This window comes from Oreochromis niloticus, linkage group LG16 (genome assembly GCF_001858045.2).
Source record: "Oreochromis niloticus isolate F11D_XX linkage group LG16, O_niloticus_UMD_NMBU, whole genome shotgun sequence".
Taxonomy (NCBI): domain Eukaryota; kingdom Metazoa; phylum Chordata; class Actinopteri; order Cichliformes; family Cichlidae; genus Oreochromis; species Oreochromis niloticus.
Genome location: NC_031987.2, coordinates 2791980 through 2811842, shown reverse-complemented (window position 1 = coordinate 2811842; position 19863 = coordinate 2791980). Strand labels below are relative to the sequence as shown.

The 19863-nt window shown below is 43.5% G+C and overlaps 1 protein-coding gene across 3 annotated transcripts in view; it reads right to left on the bottom strand.

Moving 5' to 3' along the window:
* LOC100695821 (neuropilin-2) overlaps nt 1-19863 on the bottom strand; it is a 93027-nt gene that overhangs the window by 65457 nt on the left and 7707 nt on the right. For all 3 annotated transcript variants that reach the window (XM_005450417.4, XM_005450418.4, XM_005450416.4), the window contains exons 2-3: nt 14049-14229; nt 1832-2013 (exon numbers count right to left, since the gene is read on the bottom strand). In XM_005450417.4, the coding sequence (XP_005450474.1) occupies nt 1832-2013; nt 14049-14229 (363 nt within the window). The remainder of the gene's footprint in view (nt 1-1831; nt 2014-14048; nt 14230-19863) is intronic.

Sequence of the window (19863 nt, the reverse complement as noted above, 5' to 3'; positions counted from 1 at the left end):
CACACACACACACACACACACACACACACGCACACACACACACACACGCACAAACTTAGAAAAGTCCTGCAGAGGATATTCATAGGAGTTGGATTTAAATGGTTACATATTAAAAGTTGATAAGTAGAATGAGTTAAAAGTATTTCTCATATCTCAAATAAAATGTAACATTTGACCATTTAAACACAATAAATGTGTGATTGTAGTTATGGCAAAACAAGGTATTTTTAATGTTTTAATGTCAGCCAAACTGCACATATCATCAGCATTTCCAAACCACAAATGCCAGAAACTCAGAAATGCGATGAACAAAGAATGCTTTTCCTGCTCATTAAGCTGCACATTACATACATTTTACTGAATAAACTACAGTAATGTGTTGAAATTATGGAGTTAAGATCAAAACAGAGACAAACGAGTGTTTACACACAAAGAAAAAGAGAAATGACTTCATGATAAATTCAAAACAAAGTAACTGATTCACAAATCTGCCTTTCTCTCTTTTTTTTGTCGCTCTCTATTTCTCCCTCGGGTGCTTGAATGTGAACGCTGACACTCATGTTCATCAGGTGGACTCTGTCATGTGTAACAGTTACACACACACACACACACACACACACACACACACACACACACCCGCAGAGGGAAAGACAAGAAATCCCAAAACGGTGGTGCCAGCAAGTGAGAAACACCAACAAGCACACGTGTTGTGTTAGTAACCTCAGCCCTCTGTGTGTGTGCGTGTGTGTGTTTGTGTGTCTCAGGGGAGCAGGGCTCAGGACTCAATTAAGCAGGCATGTGTGGAATGCTTTCAGGGGGAACGGGACAAGATGGCCATGGGGCCGACGCTACGCGCCTCTCTGTCTCGCATGCCCTTGATCTCAATTGGTCTCGCTTTGGCTGACCCGTAGCAGCGTGAAGGGGAGCCGTGTCAGATACACACACTTCTACACACACACACAAAGTGCCATGAAGGGAAGAGATGTCTTGCCTGGACAGACTAAAGAGCTCTCGAGGGTCCTCGGCTGCGTCTCTCGTCGTTTTCTCTCTGTCTCCATTGACACCAGGGAGATAAACGAGTCTTGGTCGCCTAATGAAGCATGTTCAATCCTCTGCTAGCTTGTAATACAGTTACTAATAGCCTATTCATGGGTGCAGTTCTTATAAAATCCTGTTCACTCACTGTTAAGGCTGCCCGCGTGTGCGGGTCATTTACAGTGATAATGTCCTTTTTGGGAGTGCTGGATAGACTTTATGAGCGCAGATGAAGAGGGCTTTGTCAGCCGTACAATAGTGTCGTACCGGGGTTTTGCTGGCAGTTTAAATTCTAATTTAATAAATGTCATTACAGGTTATTAAGTTTGAGTCTGCAACCTGTGTCACCTGGGCTGGAGCCTATCCCAGCCAACACAGGGGGAGAGGCTGGAGGATGACAAAGGCAGGCATCCACACTTATTGTCAATTTAGGAACACAAGTCAGAAAAAAGTATGTTGAGCAACTGTGGCTCAGGTGATAGAGCCGGTCATCCACCAATCAGAAGGTCAGTGGCCCCCTGATTCCTCTACTCTGCATGTTAAAGTATCCTCAAGCAAAATACTGAACCCCACGTTGCCCTGATGGAGTGTGTGATGATGGCGTGTACTTGCAGGGACTCCATGAGTACCAGTCCATTTCATCATGTCTTTGGACTGTTGGGCAAAACTGGAGCAGCCTGGCTTAGGTAGAGCATGCAAACTCCACACAGAAGCCCAAAAGTGCTAACCTCTGCACCACATCAGCCCATGATTCAACCACTAAATATAAACTTTTCAATGTCAAATGAAAACTTACCAGTTTTGAAGATTTCATAGCGGAGCGAGAACCCTGCCCCCTGGTGGGCGTAGTCTGACACAAACTTGATGTGGAGCGCAGGCCCCGACGAAATGATCGGTGGGGGGGCGATGTTGCTGCAGTGCTTCCCCAGTAGGTCAGCTGACTCTGAGTTCCCGTCATGGATCTCTACATAGTCATACCTGCGACACACAAACACACCTCACTAAACACCTGGACAGAATTTCCAGTGGCAATTCAGAGATCCGTAGCTGGCAGAAACACACATGCACCAATCACGTTCAGCCTAAAATATCCGAGTATATTCGTGAACATCTGAAGCCATTACATTAGTAGACTGACGAGGTGTTTAGAGGAGAAGAGGAAATGATGGTTCAGTTACAGGAAGAGAAAACTGTTAAATTCCCCACAAGCTGCTTTTACTCTGATCTTATTAGTTTCTTCTCCTTTCTTTTTTGTTTGGCAGGCATCACATTGGATTTGGCTGTAAAAAGGAAGCAAAGAGCAGATTGTTTGCATCTATAAGGGGCTAGAGGGACTTCTGAAAGCACAGTTACTATCAGCGGCGGCATGGGTGTCATCGCGATTCAAATAAATACAGCAGAAGAAGCTGGCAGTTCACATATGGTGCGAGATGAAAAGAACCACCTGTGTGAAGGAAAACGGAAAAAGAAACCTTTTTAAAATTCTTAACCGACTGATCACATGCTCCAACAGCTGAGCTTCGTGGTTTGCAGAATATAACTACAAACAAAAGGAACGTGTGAGTAATATGGCGAGCACTCTTTTAGTCTGCATGATGTCACACACAATGCAGTTTAGAAATCCCCACAAACAGATTCCCACTTTCACACAATATATTTACAAGTTTGATGGCTTTCAAAGCACAAAACAACGCAGCACTTAAACAATGATCGATCTGTTTCCCATAAATCACAAGATTTCTGGTTAAAGGGTCAAAGTCACAAACGTACACAAAAGCCAAACTGTTTGAACCGTGAACGGACACTACGCCCTTTGATGGTACAAATTAACTAATGTGGACCGAATGACTCTGGTTTACGTCTCGCAGAAATGTGAGTGGATCGTGTTTGTTGCTCGGCTTGTTTTCAAATACAAATCCACATTTTCAAAAGGATTTAGGTCATGTCTGTGCTGTGTTAAATCATTATGTTTAAATAAGAGAGAAAACACTGCGATCGACAATTAACTACAAATGATCAAGAATATCAACAACTAAATGAAAGTTTCCTTGTTTTTTCATATCGAGTACTTTTTAATAGCTGAGTCTCTGAATTTCACGGTTATTTTCAAAATTACACATTTATTTACCACAGATCAGCAGACGGGTGCAAGCAATTGTTTTTTTCCTCTGTAAAACGTTGGTACTGACTGCACATCTATTTTTATTCTTCTTTCTTTCATGTTTTCTGAGCACAAATGTTACGGCCTATCTCCGGAGTGGCAGCAGGAGTGTTGCCTCTGTGTCTGAATACCAGAGACACACCTGCCCGGCTCTAAAATAGCTTCCTGAATAGAATTTCCTCCAGCAGCTAAATACCTTTAATTCAGTATTTTCTTACTGCAAAACAAAACTCTGGCTGACCTCTTCCTGTAGATGTTTGTCCATCACATCGCCTACTTCTGACCACATGAGTCACATGAATTGCTTCAACACTGAGCTTTCAACATTTTTCTAAAGTAATCAAATGGACACGCTTCCATTTACTCTGGAGTTTAAAAGGTTTATACATTTCAAAAATACTTTAAAGTGGAAACAGAAAACCTCCCAGTGAGCCAGTGGATTAATGGATCATGTACCACTGCATATTAAACATGTAGTACAGACATATTAAAGTTAAAAACATATATAAGGGTGGTTGGTCTCTTCAGTACTTGTCAGCATGCATTAGTAACGCACAGTGTTGGGTGTAATGTGTTAGTCTAACCCATTACTGTACTAAATTCAGTAATCGCATTAAAGTTACACTCATGTTGTTACTTTGTTACAAAGTTTCTTCAGCTCTCTGCAGGATGCGCACACATCTGCACTCGCGCTACAATCAGCTGATTTCAGTTCACGTGCAGGGAGGAGGAAAACTACAGCGTGGTCTACAGCTTTTAAGGAGCCATGATGTGAGAATTATTTTTATTTTTATTGCATGAAAGGACAAGAGTGTGATGGTAAAGTGCAAATTGCATCCAAAGAAGCAGAGTGTATGCAGACCCCAGCATAGCAGCCAGAGCCTGTAATTTAACAAAGGCAGTGCTGAGCCGTCACACTCAGCGCTGAAGCCTCCATTACAGCCTGTAAATGCTTCTACAATAGAAATGCAGCGACCCTAAAAGAAAACACTACAAGAAAAATCATGTCCTCAGCAGGATAGGGATTAGTGTTGGTGTGTCGGACTGTAGCCTAAGTAGGTTTATATTGTTAACTTCATATGCTACAGTGCATTACAGGCCATGGTATAGAGGAATGCCAAGTAATATAACAGAGTACTTTTTCCAGGGACTAAATCCATTACCTTTTTAAAAAAAAAACCTCCAATGCTGGCTATGAATGCTACTGTTTGTGGACAAAGAGGCCAAAACACACTCACAGATCCATTGTTTTTGTCATTTAGAAGGATAGTGATAATTCTACAAAGACTATTCAGCCCAGACTCTAAACCTCGTAATGAGGTGCCAGGATTTAAGAGAGACACGACCTCTGTGGTTGAAAAATGTGTGACAACGTGACAAAAACTGCAGTTCACCAAATGGCCACTCGGGGCCGGCTCCATGCACTCCCATGTTAAAATACTCCACTTTCGAGGAGAAAGGCCTACAGACTGATCCAAAAACATGACTAGGTCTGAGGTTAAGTGTACTCACAGCATGTCCAAACAGTCCCTGCACATCCATCCATCTATTTTCTTCCACTCATCTAATACGGGGTCACAGCTGTGCTGGAGCCTTTCCACTGTAATTCCAGTAATTTAATACTATGTTACTTAGCCCTAATTAACAACTACAATGTTAATTAGAGCTAGCACTCATACAATGTATGAATGTGATAAATGATCCTGATAAATAAGCACTTCCCTCATCCAAATATGATTACTTCTGGTTCCAAATAAAAAAAAAAACTAAAACTAATACTAAAAGTTTCAAAACGGGGGTTTGCTAGCCTACAGGTGAAGTCGAGGTGGCTGTGTCCATCTTTTAAGTACAGTTTATGCCTTTAACTCTAGTCAGCGCCTTCTAGTTTGTGCTCCTCGTTACTTGACACATCCTGCCATAATAAATAGGTGATACATTTTTTACAGAGTAACATTTTCAGACATGTTCATGCCTTATAACATTTGCCTTGTACAATAAACCCCACGAACAATAGCGATGAAGAGGAGGAAGCAGACAGCTTTGTAAAGTGTGTGAGCGTGCAGTCTGACAGGTGAGCCACCTCCCAACATAATGAGGGTCACACACCTCCCACTCTCCCATCGTGTTTTGTGAGGAACTAACACAGTTATGACGCAAGCTGTCAGCGCACGGCGAGCATGTGTGCGCGCATCTGTGTGTGTGGATGCGCGCGCATGTGTACGTGTCAGAGTTCCTGTCATATTTCCCCAAGAGAACGCCTCATTGTGGTGACAGTTTCCTCCTCCCCTCTCTGGCATTGACAACTTTGTCTAACAGTTACTCATACCCGCACGAGATCTCCTTTTCTCTCTTTGTTCTGGCCTGTGCTTTTTCTAATGATTTCTATTCTTTTCTCTCTACTGTCATTCTTCCTTCTCTTCCTCTGCGTGGCTTGTTTTAATGTGTTGTCAGGCACATAACCAGTGGCTAAGAGCCAGTGTGTGGGTAAGAGAGAAGAAGCAGAGATGGTGAAGAATGATTAGTAGAGCTTTTACATGTTTTAATGTTTAACTCTGCTTCATTAATAGTACTTATTGGGGGGGAAACATGAGATTACGAGCGAGATACATAGACAGGTGGCAAAAAAACAAAACAAAAAAAACAACATGATAATTTTTCCGAGGCCCAGCTGTCCCCGAGCCCGGCATTATTCACTTTTGGAAAGCATTTTGGAAAAAGCTCCATTTTCAGGTGTAGAAGCAGGGTCAAAACGAAGAGGAGAAGATTTGAGATTTAGCCGGTGCAGCGTGGATGTAGTCTGGGAGGGAACATGACACTGCATTCACTCTGCCAGCTCCACACCTAAGACAGACAGAGACAGGTGTGCTTCGTGCCGCCCGTCCTCCCTCCAGCTCTGTGCTTTTAGTAGAAAGCAAAGACATACACGACTACTACACGCTCGCATGAGACCTGTTTCCACGCACATGTAAGCACATGTACACACACACACAGAGCCTGTGGCCATGCACACTGATCTATAGAAGGGTTCCCAATCTGTCTGTGTGTAGGAGGTTCACAGCTTCTAACAAACTGTTTAATCTTACCCCATCACCCCAATACATTTCACTGCAGGCCAATCACTGATGTACTGAAACTTGCCACGGGGAATAACAAGAACCCCAAATGTGCTTCTCCCACACTTCTCCCTAAAATGTATTTGTTAACGAGCTGTTTGCATAACATGGGAGGGTACACTGGAAACCAGGACAAGTAAGGATTGTGAGCACAAATTGAGCTGTGAAAGAAGGCCTTAAACCACCTCTAACATTTGACACTCAGAGATTTGTGTGCCTGCGCTTGTTTGTGTTTTGGGGATGTTTCAGAAGCGAGAGAAGCCAAGGCTTTTCCAAAGCCTGCCTGCTGGGAAGCAAGCAAAAGATTTGGATACAGATGAACTTCCACCCTGCTTCTTTTTAATTGCCTTTCACACATTCTCTCTTTTTGGGTTGGGAGTAGTCTTCTTACACCTGCACGTTTCTTTCAAACATCAGGGGTGCCCTTAGCAGCAGACGGAGCGTCTGCACAGCACACACAGCCGGTCACAACAAAGAGAGCTGAAGCCGGGCCAGGTGGGCGTCAAGTGTGACAGGATTTTCACGGAGAGAGGAAACAGAGAGGACGAACGCCTGTTAAAGCGTTGGTGCAATTTCAATCTAGTAAATATTTTTGAGGGGATGATATTTTAGCTTGATAGACTTCTGAGAAAATTTTTAAAGGAAATGACATTAACCTCATATTCAAGCAATTCACACATGCATGCAGACACACTTTGCAGCTTTAGCCATGTGAATAATGCAACGGACTCTAAGCTTAGCTAAACATATATAGTGGTTCAAAAGGAAGTGAATAAAACTATCGACTCACTGTCAAGACAAAAAATAATTATAGGTTTGGTGGTTTTAGCAAGCCTCTGGGAATCACAAGTGCTTCTTGCAACAGCGCATGTCCACAGCCTGGTATACTCAAAGTGTTTTGCTCTCTATAGCCACTTTACCCCTTCATAATAGCTCTCCATGGGCTGTACTTTTATCATAAACTTTATTGTGTAAAGTTAAGAGCATGGCTGCTCTGGCTGGCTGCTGGCTGCTGACACAGTAGCTGTCTGCTGTGCTTTACCCTCACTGACCTGCACCTTCCAGCCACATTTGTGGTTTGTTACCTTTTTAAAGCATTTTCAACACAAATCTTAAATAATGCAGTTTGTTGTGTGTTTCATTGTACCAACTGACTTTCAATAAAACCTGTGCCACACTTTCATTTTCATGATGCTCAGCACGAATTAGCAGCTGTTAGAGTCTGTGTAATGCACTCATTCAGACTATGGATGTACCTTTTTAACCAAGTGTGCTAATAAGTTAATGCTCCACCAGTAAATATGTTTACTCCTGAATAAAAAGATGAGATTGAGTGGCAGTGAACTGGCCCAGAATCAGATCCCAGCGTGCCGAGGACGGTCCGGTTCGTTGGAACCAGCTGCCCGCTGACCTGAGATCAGTTACATCTGTGCCGACATTCAAAAACAAACTCAAACCCTGTTTGTTCACACAGGTCTGCACTCAGTAGCTGTGTGTGTGCTTGTAGTTTTCACCACTGTAAGGTATTCTAACACCTACACACCCAAAGGCAAGGCTTCAAAATGTGAATGCAAAAACCAAAAGGTGGTGCTGCAGCTGCTCCGCCCATCTTTTTTATACAGTCTGAGGCTAAATGTCAAAACGAATTATTTGTAAAGCATTCAGAGAACGGAGGAAAAGATCATGTAGCGCTCCCACTTATTTCTTATTCAAAATATTCACAGCTGATTGTTGTGGCTCCGTGTTGTGTGTATACCTGTGTGTATACCTGTGTAAACATAAAGCAGCAGTGAGTTTGTCACCAAACCCGTTAATAGAGAGTAAGGAGGATGACTGACTTCACTGATATCAAGTAATAGGACTGTTACTGCAGACAGCTGGACAGCGTGTGTTTGTGTGTATATATAAGAGCGGATGTGTATGTGTCCACCAGTAGTCTCCACGACAACCAATCGATTCCTCATTATGGCTTTAACACACATTGATCAGGATCAGTCCTTCACTACTGCACACACACACACACACACACACACACACAATATTATTACACTAACAGACTAGATAGCAGGGACACCTTCAGGGCACCGGGAAGTGTCTGTAAATCAGAGCACTGATATTATCATTATTACCTACGCTACCTGAGGCGTGTGTGTGTGTGTGTGTGTGTGTGTGTGTGTGTGTGTGTTCATATGTGTTTCCTGAAATCACTACCTCGGAGCTTAACAAATCTTCTAATTTCTTTTTCTGTAACATCAGGTCACTCAAGCAGTGGAGGATAACTTAATCTCACCTTCCACTGGGGTTGAAGTGTCTGCTTATTAGTTCTGCACTGGTTATGTACTCGAGGCATTTTCTCTAGTTTGGAGAAGAATAACCTGAGAAAGCAACACTTTGACACTTTAAATCATTGTTGTTTCTGGTTTCTTACTTTTTTACAATCTGAGATTTGCGAATCGAGAAAAGATCACATGGAAACATTTGAAGGGACAAAACCAAACGGAGGAAGTCTCATTAGTCTGTGACTGGGAGGCTCCATGCTGCACACGTGGACTGAGCTCATGACAAAACATTTGTGTAGGTCTCGTCAACTGGCTGCGTTGCTCACCATCCAGATGTGCTGCCCTGCATAAAGTCAGCACGTGAACATAATTTTAGCACAAATAGGGCCCTATACAGGAGCTGTAAGTAACTGCAGATGTTGTTTATTGCTTCAGCATACAGAAGCTGCTGTTATTTGGTTGCTTATGTAGCTCAGTGGCAGACAAGTGATGAACAAATGACTATGCAGCAACAAAGACAAGACCCCTCTCTCTACAAATAAATTGGCAGCACGGCCGTGATCCAACCTGCAGCGGGGGAAGGCATCCGTCTGAAGGTTTGCCTGGCCAGGAGTTTTCCCATATCAAAAGCAGGTAGATAAACTCAAACTATGTGTCGTGGCACAGATTCAGGCTCGGAGAAGAACCCTCAGCTCATCTGTGTCGGGATACTTGTCTGGACGCTTGACTCTCCTGCTTGTAGTCACTGTGATGTTAATTCAAACATGCAGGCAGCTGCTAAATGCCCACAGCTGGTAATTGAACAGCCACTGTCACTCCATATGTTCTTCCTCCCTCTGTCATATAGGCTTTTCATCTTTCTTCCCACCTTTCTCTTTCTGCCATCCTGCCCTCAGGCTAGTGTCACATCACATCACTCTCCCTTTACTTCTTCTCTTGGTCGCATCACTGGGACTTTCGCTCACCAGACAGGTATGTGTGCGACAAAATAACAGTATCACAATACTACTGATTAAGCAATGTTTGTGTTTGATACACCTCAGATTAAAGAGAAGAGAAGGAAAGAGAAGAGAAGAGAAGAGAAGAGAAGAGAAGAGAAGAGAAGAGAAGAGAAGAGAAGAGAAGAGAAGAGAAGAGAAGAGAAGAGAAGAGAAGAGAGAAGCTAGCGTGAAGTGAAATGATTGATTGAGGCAGAGTACAAAGACAAGGTCTAAATCATTAGTGAAAGCATTAATGTCGGCTGGTGCTTCTCTGTCATATAAATCACTTTTTAACTCACTGCTTTACTTCGCGCTTATTGTTTAAGCCATGCAGCCGTGAAAACGGTGATGTGACTGTCTGCCTTTTACACGCTATAAGGGTTTATTTTAGAGCCAGAATACACTCACAGCATCTGCTTCTGCTCCTTACGCAGGTTTATGGAAGCCTCATGCTGCATGTCATTTCAATATTAGCAGATAGCATCTTAACAGGGTGTGGTCCTGCTGAATAAGAGGAGGCTGACTTAGACACAGACACAGAAAAGGAATTTAAGTGATGTATAGGCACGAATCATGAATAAGAGAGAGCAGATGCATTTAAAGCTGGAAAGAGGGAAAGGAGAGGAAGTTGAAAAGGAATTAGAAGGGTAGAGAGATGTTTGGCAGGTGGTTTGCTGTCTATGTTTTCTGATATGCAATGCTCAATAATGATTTGGTTTAGGAGGGACAAAAAGTGGAGAAATTAGCTGGAAACAGAGAGAGGAGACTTGGGAGATGAACCCAAAAGGAGAGAAGAGGACAGGTAAATGAAGGTGGGAATGACAAAGTTGCAAAAGCAGATAAAAGATGATAGATGGGGTCTACTGGGCAGCAGTGTGAGGGTGGGAGGGGCAAGGAAGGGTGAGATGAATAGTGTGAAGGGAACGGGAAAAGGGCCAGACAGGGGAAGAGGAGAGGAGGGAGCAGGAGAGGAGGTAGCTGTCAGGATGATTTGAGTTTGCCCCCAATGGACCCTGACGCTGCACTTTTCAGTGTGTGTGTGTGTGTGTGTGTGTGTGTGTGTGTGTGTTCATTCCAAAATAAAGATCTTGCTTTCAGAGACAGAGCAGTGCAGTGAGCTAACAGGAAGCTCTGAAGCAGTGAACCAGCTGTTGTCTCATATGGTAAACTTCAGGAAACATCTCACTGAAACTCTACCTGATGATCCCAGAACACTCTACACACCATGAACACACACAGAATATATTTAGGTTACAATCAGGTTGAAGAACTACAGCCAAAAACCAGTGAGAGAGCTGGACTTGCTGCTGTGTTGAGACTTCTTTACCATCGTTTGCCTGGTGCTCGACAGTTTTTCATAAATCTGTGAGGCTTTCAAAAAAACTTCCCTTTAAATTTTCTAACATTCGGCTGGAGGAGAAACCTAGTCTGGTGATTTCTGATGGTCACGCTCATCTTCATGCCATATTCTGAGGCTGGGTTTGAACTCCCTCCTCCTGGATATTTTCCATTCATTACAAAACTATTTTTGTGTCCGACCAAGCACAACGCTCAGAATGTCTTCCAGGAGAGACACATATCCAAATAGCATTGTTTCCCTTCGCCCTCTGGGACAGCTGGCATTTCAGTTTTGAGCAATTATAAACCTATTTGATTTCCTGAGTGCTTCATACCGCACTGTTGGGTGTGCTGAATAACAGCGACTCCAAGCATGCGTGCCTCTCAGGTGAAATAAAGCAGAACATTCTCATCTCAGGGCAGCAAGTGCTGTTGTTGTATGAGAGGTCGATGGCAACGCAGATGAAGACAGCAGTCGTTTAAAATGCCTCTGAGGGCATCCGTCATCAGTGCTGGTGACGGAGCAAATCGTGGGTTTGTCACCTGGGAGACTACAGTTCGGTAAAAAGCTGTGATTTTGGTTACACATACCAAAAACATTTAAAAGTGTCTTATGCGTTCCCTCGAGTATCCGTTTATCGTTTTCAAATTTTCTTAGTTCCTTTTTTATGTTAAGGTAAGAGAGAAACAGTATTTAGTCTCCTCTGTGTATAGACTTGACAATAAAGTCTCGAATTGTTATAAATGAGTAAAGGTAACAAACTGGGAATGAGAACGAGTGAGAATGAGTTTCTTAAATAATTGAATATGAAATATCTTTCATCATCTAAACAAGCTGCATAAAGAGACACAAATAGCTACAGTTTCAGTCAGATTATCGAGTTCAGACTGACTCAAAATACACACAGGTATTACAAATACAGCAGACTTGCATGGGCATACGTGTCACCACGGTGACGGTCACATGATGCACTAAGGGAAGCCATGTTGATTCACGGAGTTCCCGATGTTCCTGTTGTTCCTTCTCCTCTCCCTGAGTCCCCTCAGCTGTTTCCCTGCACTTAAATTACTGCTGTACATGAATCTTAATGAAAACATCTCTCTTTGTTCTGGCTTCCACTCCATCGATTTTCTCTTCAGAGCCACCGGACTGCTTGACAAAATGTGATGCATTATAGATTACAGATTCCCATCTTAAATTGCAATCAGGCCCATAATAGATGAGATTGCTTCATCATAGTGACATAATAAAACAAGTCCTGCCTGGCCGGGCATGCAGATTCATAACCATGCTGTTGTCGCAGCTCCGTGTTGGTGGAGAGACAGATGCTACTGTATGGTGAGGGGGTTCTTTTAATGATAAAAAGAGACGGGAAGAAGCATATGCTTGTTCATAATGTACTCTTTGTCTGTGACTCCTTTGTCCCAATAATGTGAATGTCTGTGTTTTTGTCCCCACAAACTAAAGATTAATGGCGGTTTTCACTTGCTCAGAGCTGAAAATCTGCATGCCCAAGAAAAGAAACACATTTATAACGTCCTTATGACCAAACATGAAAGAGACATCAGGGGGCTGTGCTGGTGTTTGTGTGTCCCCCCACAAACACAGACACACACCGGCAGCCTCTTCTCCTCGGCCTCTTTGCCCTCTGAACCTAACAGCTAAATTTCAGCCTACCGTTACACAAACACACACAGACACACATGCACGCACTCGGTGCCTGTAGACTTAAATAGCTCTGAGTTGTAGGGCACTTGTAAGCTTGAGATGTTGCCACCAACAGTGTGAATATCTCCCTCTTAATGGCATAATCTGCACGGTGACTTTGCAAAAAAGGTGCTTGTCATCACTGGGAATAAACTGGAGTTATTTAAAGGCAGTGTACAAACACATATGTACACATACAGTATGCATGCACCACAATAAATAAATCAGCTGCTGGTGTTTCTTGTAGATTTCCTCCTCCTGGGAAACGACCGGAGTTTAAATGGATGCAAGAAATTCAGAGAGGAAAGGGAAAGAAGTGCAGATGTAGCAAAGAAGGGAGGATAGATATGTCAGAGAGACAAAACTGAGAGAGAAAGAGCATCTAATGTATCAAAGTGAATGCAGTAAAAGTGAAAAAAAATGTTGGGGGCAGGGAGACAAGAGAGAGAAGTATGCTTTTCATTTCCACAGCACAGCGCGAAAGAAAAGCAAAACTGAGCAAAGCACAGCGGGCTTTTCAACCTTTCAGCCTCTCAACAAACAGGCAGCCGGTTGAAATATTGATGCTTCAATTCCAACAAAGGAATGTCTGAATGATTTTGGTACATCTGAGTGGGGAAATTCACCTATCTATAATTGATATGGCTGAAATGTTAATAACTGGATGGGAAAGCACAGGAACGGAGGCGTAGGCTGAAAAGCGTGCGCGTGCGTGCTCGTGTGTGCGCACTCACAGCGGCGGTAATGCCCCAAAGGGTCTCCTCTGCTGTTTGCAGGATGCATTCACTCATGATGTGACAGTAAGCAGTTTCTTTTAAGACGAGTCAAAGCTTTGGACAGTTAATACATTCATAACTTGAAGTGAGAACTTTCTGTATGACTTTGGCATATCATTCCCTCTGTACTCAACTGTTTGCAGTCATAGTGGAGGTAACAGTAGACTCAAACCCCGGTGGAAGCCTGTTCTTCAGCCTGCCTTTATCACTGCTTGCTGTATTTTTATTTCAGACTGTCAAAATGTCCCCGTTCTGTGAGCCTCGGTGTGCAACCGAAGCCAAACAGCCAAAAAACAATGATGGACACCAAATCCTCTAATCTGTGTTAATTCTTCCAAAGTGTGAAAACCATGCTGGAACAGTAAATGTGTTGTAATTAGACCCTGATAATTAGAGACAGGGGACCAAGGGAGGTCCCAGAGTGATTATTATGGGATAGCTAAAGCCAGAGAAACAGGAGGAGAGTGGGCTGAAGTTCACCGAAAACACTCTGCAACTCTCACACAGAGAAAGGCTGGCTCACAGAAAAAGCCGTCTGCAAAACTTCTCGTCTTTCCTTAGCTGCGACTTAGCGAGCAGCTTTAAATCTCTTAATCTGCTAGTTTTTACTCCTTCTTTTGGCAAGCTATATCAAGTCCTTTGTGCATTTTTCGCTTACCTGCAGTCCAGTTTCTCTATTTCAAAGTGCGGGTTAAAGTTCAGGACGATGCGCTGCGAAGGCTCAGGGGCCGTGATGACCCAGCGGCAGTTCTGGTGAGGTGGATACTCCAGAGGGTAGCCGGGGGTGGTGATGTAGCCCGCATCGCTTGCATCTAAATAGCCGCCGCATGGTTCAGATGCTGGATGGGAACAGAGAGCGATAAGGAGAAATCATGTTATACACAAGTCTGGAAAACTCAAGTGGATAATATGGTTACTTATAGGCTTTGGTCCATCAGTAAGGAACCATCACCAAAATCATCCTGCGTGCTTGAAACATTAACACAGGTCAGTACACGAGTTCACAGGTTAGATTAAGGTCACTGATTCACGTTTTCAGGGAAATTCAGGAACAAGAGGGCAGAGGCTACGTGACCCAGAAGACTAAAGGTGAAAAAATAAATTACAACTGGAAGACAAATAATAAAACAATGAAGAGAGATAAACTTCCATTTTCATTTTTAACTGTAATAACCTTCCCAGCAGTAGGCGGGGCTACAGTTCTGTCTGCTTATCGATACTGACCAGGAGGACGAGTGAACTTCCAGTTATTTCAGAGCATATTTGTTCATCGTGCATGAATTCTCACAACAAATGAAGCAAAACAGATAAAATGCAGATAAGAGCAGTGTGTGCAGAGACAGGATATGAGTGTGTCTCTGTGTGTGCGGTGCTAAAGGTCAACACAGCATCGTGAAGCACAAAGACTTCATTCTGGCCTGGAAGGACTCCCATGCACACACACACACACACACACACATGCACACACACACACATGCACACTTCCAGATGCAGCAGTTACTGTCACAGAGCGGATCCACTTGTCAGCACTCATACGTCTGTGTCATATCATAAACAATACTCCTCGTTCACTGCCGCAGATGTACCCTGACATAGATGGGTAACTCATACATATCTGTGACACCCAGCGGCACAACACACACAACTCCACTGTATGAAATCTTTGGCACTTATTGTGCACAACGCTGGTTCTCCTGTTTGATGGACTGCGCAGGCTAAATATGCCGAGCTTCTTCATTGTTTAAGATCTGCAAAACACAAGTTAAGCCGTCGTGGCGAGTATGTGCTGAATGCGAGCTTTGTTGAGTCCGATATAATGGCGCAGTCTGAGCCAGCGACAGACAGAGAACAGTCGAGCACCACGTCTGCTCCAAAATAACATCCACCCAAGTGATGCAGGTTAGGGTTAAAGTATATAACATGAGTAATTCATTCTTCGGCACTGGCAGAAATTTAATAGTAAGTGATTTTTGTTTAAAAAAAGAGACTATTATTTCAAAAGACGTACAGTATCCAGGGAAGAATTTCAGCCCAAAAAATGTGATCAATCAGAGCATCTCCAACAAAGCAGATGGATTTTCTGCAAATATTTTGGAGGAAGAAAAGATGGCTACAATAGGCCAGGTTATTCTAGTGAAAACAGCATCTGTGAGCGCCGGCTGCTTGATGGGAAATATTTGGCCGGTGAGCAGACCCTAAAAATAATTTCCTGTTTTCGAAAAGAAGGAAAAACAAACTCACAATCAAGCTCTTGATAGTCAGTAGCTTATTGCTCTTTCAGCTGTGACTAAATATGCATCAAGAAACTCGCTTCAGAAGAAAAAAAACAGAGGAAGAGCAGCATGAGGAGGTTAGGTGAGCTGTCTGTGCTACTATCTCGCCTGCTGTGCTGTGACGTTTTATTTATCGCCACTGTGCTGAGAGGGGTGACACAGCCAAGTCAAACTGCTCGGCAGAATGCAACATGTTTTAAAGCCATAGCTATTAATAGTGTGGCTACTGTAAACTTACTCTGAGTGGAGTCAACATATGCAAACATTAATACACGCATGCATAAACACTTTATCGGGCACCATCTTCAAAACTAATTAAAAGAAAAGGTCAAACAAAAACGCACGTCGAAAATATCGCTTCGTCGCCACGCTCACATGGCTGACTGCGTATCAGACGTTTAAGAGTCAGTAAGGGAGGATTAAAGAGCCGGTCAGATTTCAGCGCTCAGCGCACACCGTGAGTGACACTTTGGCATCTGTATCTGGTGTCTACCTCACTCTGTCTGCAAACAATTAGTGATAACCGCTCCGTATCTCAGCGTTTCTGCCTGCCTCTCTTTGGTTTCTCGCGCTGTGAACCAGCGAGTCCTGTTTATGTCCTCCTGACATACAGTGGTACAGGAGTAGGGTTACATGGGCGATGTACCCCAGCCAGATGGATTTCATCTCAGCACCACCTGGATTAGTGTTTAACCACTCTGGAATCTCACAACGACATCAGCCAAACACCGATTTTAGCACACGCTGCTTTGCTAAACGTATCTAATGAAAACTCTTGGAGAGGTGATGCAAGGGGTGTAAAATCAATGACTGTGGATTCAAATCTGACTGATAAATGAACTCCTGCTTGGATGTTATCGAAAAGATAAGACAATCGACTCTGGCACATCCAGTGTTTTTTTTGTTTTTCATTTTTAATAGCTGACCAAATTGTTCTTTCCATAGACGTTGACTCAGCTACACATGAATCATTGTGGTTAAAGTTGGCTGGACAAATACCTGTGCAACTATACACTTCAGCATTTACCTCAGGAGCTGCTCTCCATGATTTTAATGGCATCCTTTAGGACCATTTTGATTAAAAGAAGGTTATTCCTATTTGAAATGTGTATTTGGCAGCATAGTTTTCTCTTTTCCACATGTGGAAAGCTTAGGGTGGGGGCGGGAGCACCTAAACTCTTGGTACAGAGCAGAGGAGAGCTGGCATCTAAGACATAAGACACTGGCTGAGTCAAAAATGGCATGAAAAGGAGAAACTGGAGTGGAGGTGGGTTGCAAAGTGGCTTGCAGAGGTAGCAGCACTTGTAGCATAATATTCGCTATATGAGGTTTTCCAATAGGATGTGCATAAAGGTATCATAGCTCTGGTATCAGCTGTCAGCTGCTAAAGCTAAATGCTGAATATATATATGTATTCTGGCTGAGTCTCACTACCTCTCCTCTCCCTGTTTCACCTCTGGCATACGGCCGATAAAGACAGCACCTCCAAGTGTCTGATGAATAAGGCTGGTGTGATATTTAGGCAGGCGCCGTGTGTGCATGAAGTATAGTGTCTGCTTTACTTTAAGGGTCTATTAATCTCCGGACATGCACACATACACAAAGTCATTCAACAAACACTGCATCCAAACAGAGCAGAGAGTGACACAAATTGAGGCGATGAGGGCACGGATGACATCAGATCCTCTAGAATGAAGTGCCATTCATGATGAATTTCATATTGCACACGAAACATGTAAATATACAGCCGGTGAAACATCAGGCCCTGCAGCGACAGGCCAGCGTGCAGAGGCAGGGACACCGCTCCGGGTTTATGTCTGTAAAACAGGGAGGTGCATAAATACAGCCTCCAAAAGCAAACCTGTTATAATCCTAATTTGTATTCCCCACCCAGACGTGCACACTGTGAAAAAGTGCAATGTGTGTCAGAACAGAGAAGATGCTGAGTGGGGGAAATGCCTGACTTCACGTCAAGAATTACCAAACAGGTTAAAGACAGAATCATCCGTTAACTGTCACAGAGCCTGCTGCGAGCAGCTGCAAAGGTGACGGTCCATCCTGGTGAAGTGGGGCTGGGCAAACTGGATGAATGCAGCAGCTGCCGGCGACAGGAGACGGGGATTATTTTGGTTTTATTCTGCTGTTTTAGGGAGCTGCCTCTTTGAAGGCTTGGTGAATAATTACTTTGTAACTGGCGATTACAAGTAAACGCTGGAAAGCAGCAGCTTAATTTGGTCCATATTACCAGCGTTCTTTCTGTGCTTGTGCCACAATTTTTCTTTTATTACACTAAAGTAGAGAATAGAGTTTATAACAGCACAGGTTCTCTTCATAGGTTTAAGTCTCTTTTCCACTAGATTTGATTCAACTGTAATTGTTGGTTTCCATTACAGTTGAGGGGCACTTATTGAAAGTCCAGTGATGTCATTTGTATGCGACACAAACACAACACAAGATTGGAGGAGACTGAGGCGATGGTGCGCCTGCTGCTCGGCCTGCTGCTCGGCCTGCAGCTTTCTGTGGGACTCAAAGTTTGGGTGTGGCCGTGTGCGTCGTTGCCGAGTTTGATTCCTGTGAAGGAGTGCTACCACCTAATGGAAAACTAGGGAAAAAGCTAGCTAGTGGAAAAGAGGCTAGGGTGACTGTAGTACCGTGGAAACCTGAATCGGGGTTAAGTCCTGTCTGACTTTGTTTTTTATAATTTGGTCTAATCCTACAGTGTAGCAACAAACTAGGCTCTGGCCGACACTACAGCGCTGAGCGGGTACTTTCACAAGGCGCCATGTCAAAGCATCGCCGTATTCTGTGGCGCAGTGTGTCCTTGCCTTATTCAAACACTTTCCTCCTCTTGACCCTCGTTTTCACACAGTAAAGCTTTTCTCTCAACCCCATCAGCATGTGTGATCTTCAGGGAGAGCCTGTATTTGCACCACACATTCACAACAAATGCAACCACTGAACATCCCCACTTCTGGCTTAGACACTGAAAACAGACCACACACACACACACACACACACACACACACACACACACACACACACACACACATGATAAGCAGCAGTAAATGGTGCTAAGCAGTCGAGCACAGATATAAGACAAGTCATTGCATTATTTATGGCTCTCTGCCACGTTTAGTATTGCATCCTTGATAACACCTATTCAGCAACTTTCCCCACATTCACACCTCAGCACACACATACACTCAGATCTACCCACAGAGAAATCTGTGACACTTCCCAAGGACCCAAACTCGTGCACACTCTTCTACATGAAGCTGGCTCGCACAGTTGAACCAGATCCTTGTTTGTTGGCCCCAAATGCAAATTTTCTGACCTTGTTTTTAAGCTCTCTTACAGATTCGTTTTCCCTCTGAGGGAGTCTGATTTGACTCTAAGCAGACACTTTTCAGCTCGCAGCAATCGATTTGTTGTCTGTGAGAACTTTGCCAATCTGTCAGAGTCCACATTTCTTCACGCTGGTCCGACCCCGTAATGAAAGCATTAGGGTTTAGTGAGTGTTTGTTTATGAAAGCACTCACTACACAGCATGTCTTTATCCTGTTTTCCTTCTCTCACCCCAACTGGTCGCAGCAGATGGCCCCGCCCCTCCCTGAGCCTGGTTCTGCCGGAGGTTTCTTCCTGTTAAAAGGGAGTTTTTCCTTCCCACTGTCGCCAAAGTGCTTGCTCATAGGGGGTCATATGATTGTTGGGTTTTTCTCTGTATTTATTATTGTGCTATCTACTGTACAATATAAAGCGCCTTGTTGTGATTTGGCGCTATATAAATAAAATTGAATTGAATTGAATTGAATTGAATTGAATGTGTCAGCTAACCAGAAAACTTGTTAAGAAACTATCAACCTGTTATCCACCGACAGCAGCGTGAGACTTGCGATCTCATTACGGTGACCTTTAAAGAGTCGGGTCCTTAAATTTTTCAGTATGTTCTGGCCATCTGAATCAAAGCCTGAGGGGAAATTCCCTGGTTTTCCAATCATTTCTATGCATTTCATTCACTATTTACAAAGACTGTGAAACACCTACAAAGGCTGCAGACACTGATGCCTTAAACATTAGAAATACAAACACAATTAAAAACCTTTCGTGTGACTTTGGGAGTATGATAGACACTGAAAATAACAAAGTGAAATGTGTTGTTTGGATCATACCCAGGTGCTTTTAGGCCCCGAAACCTGGGAA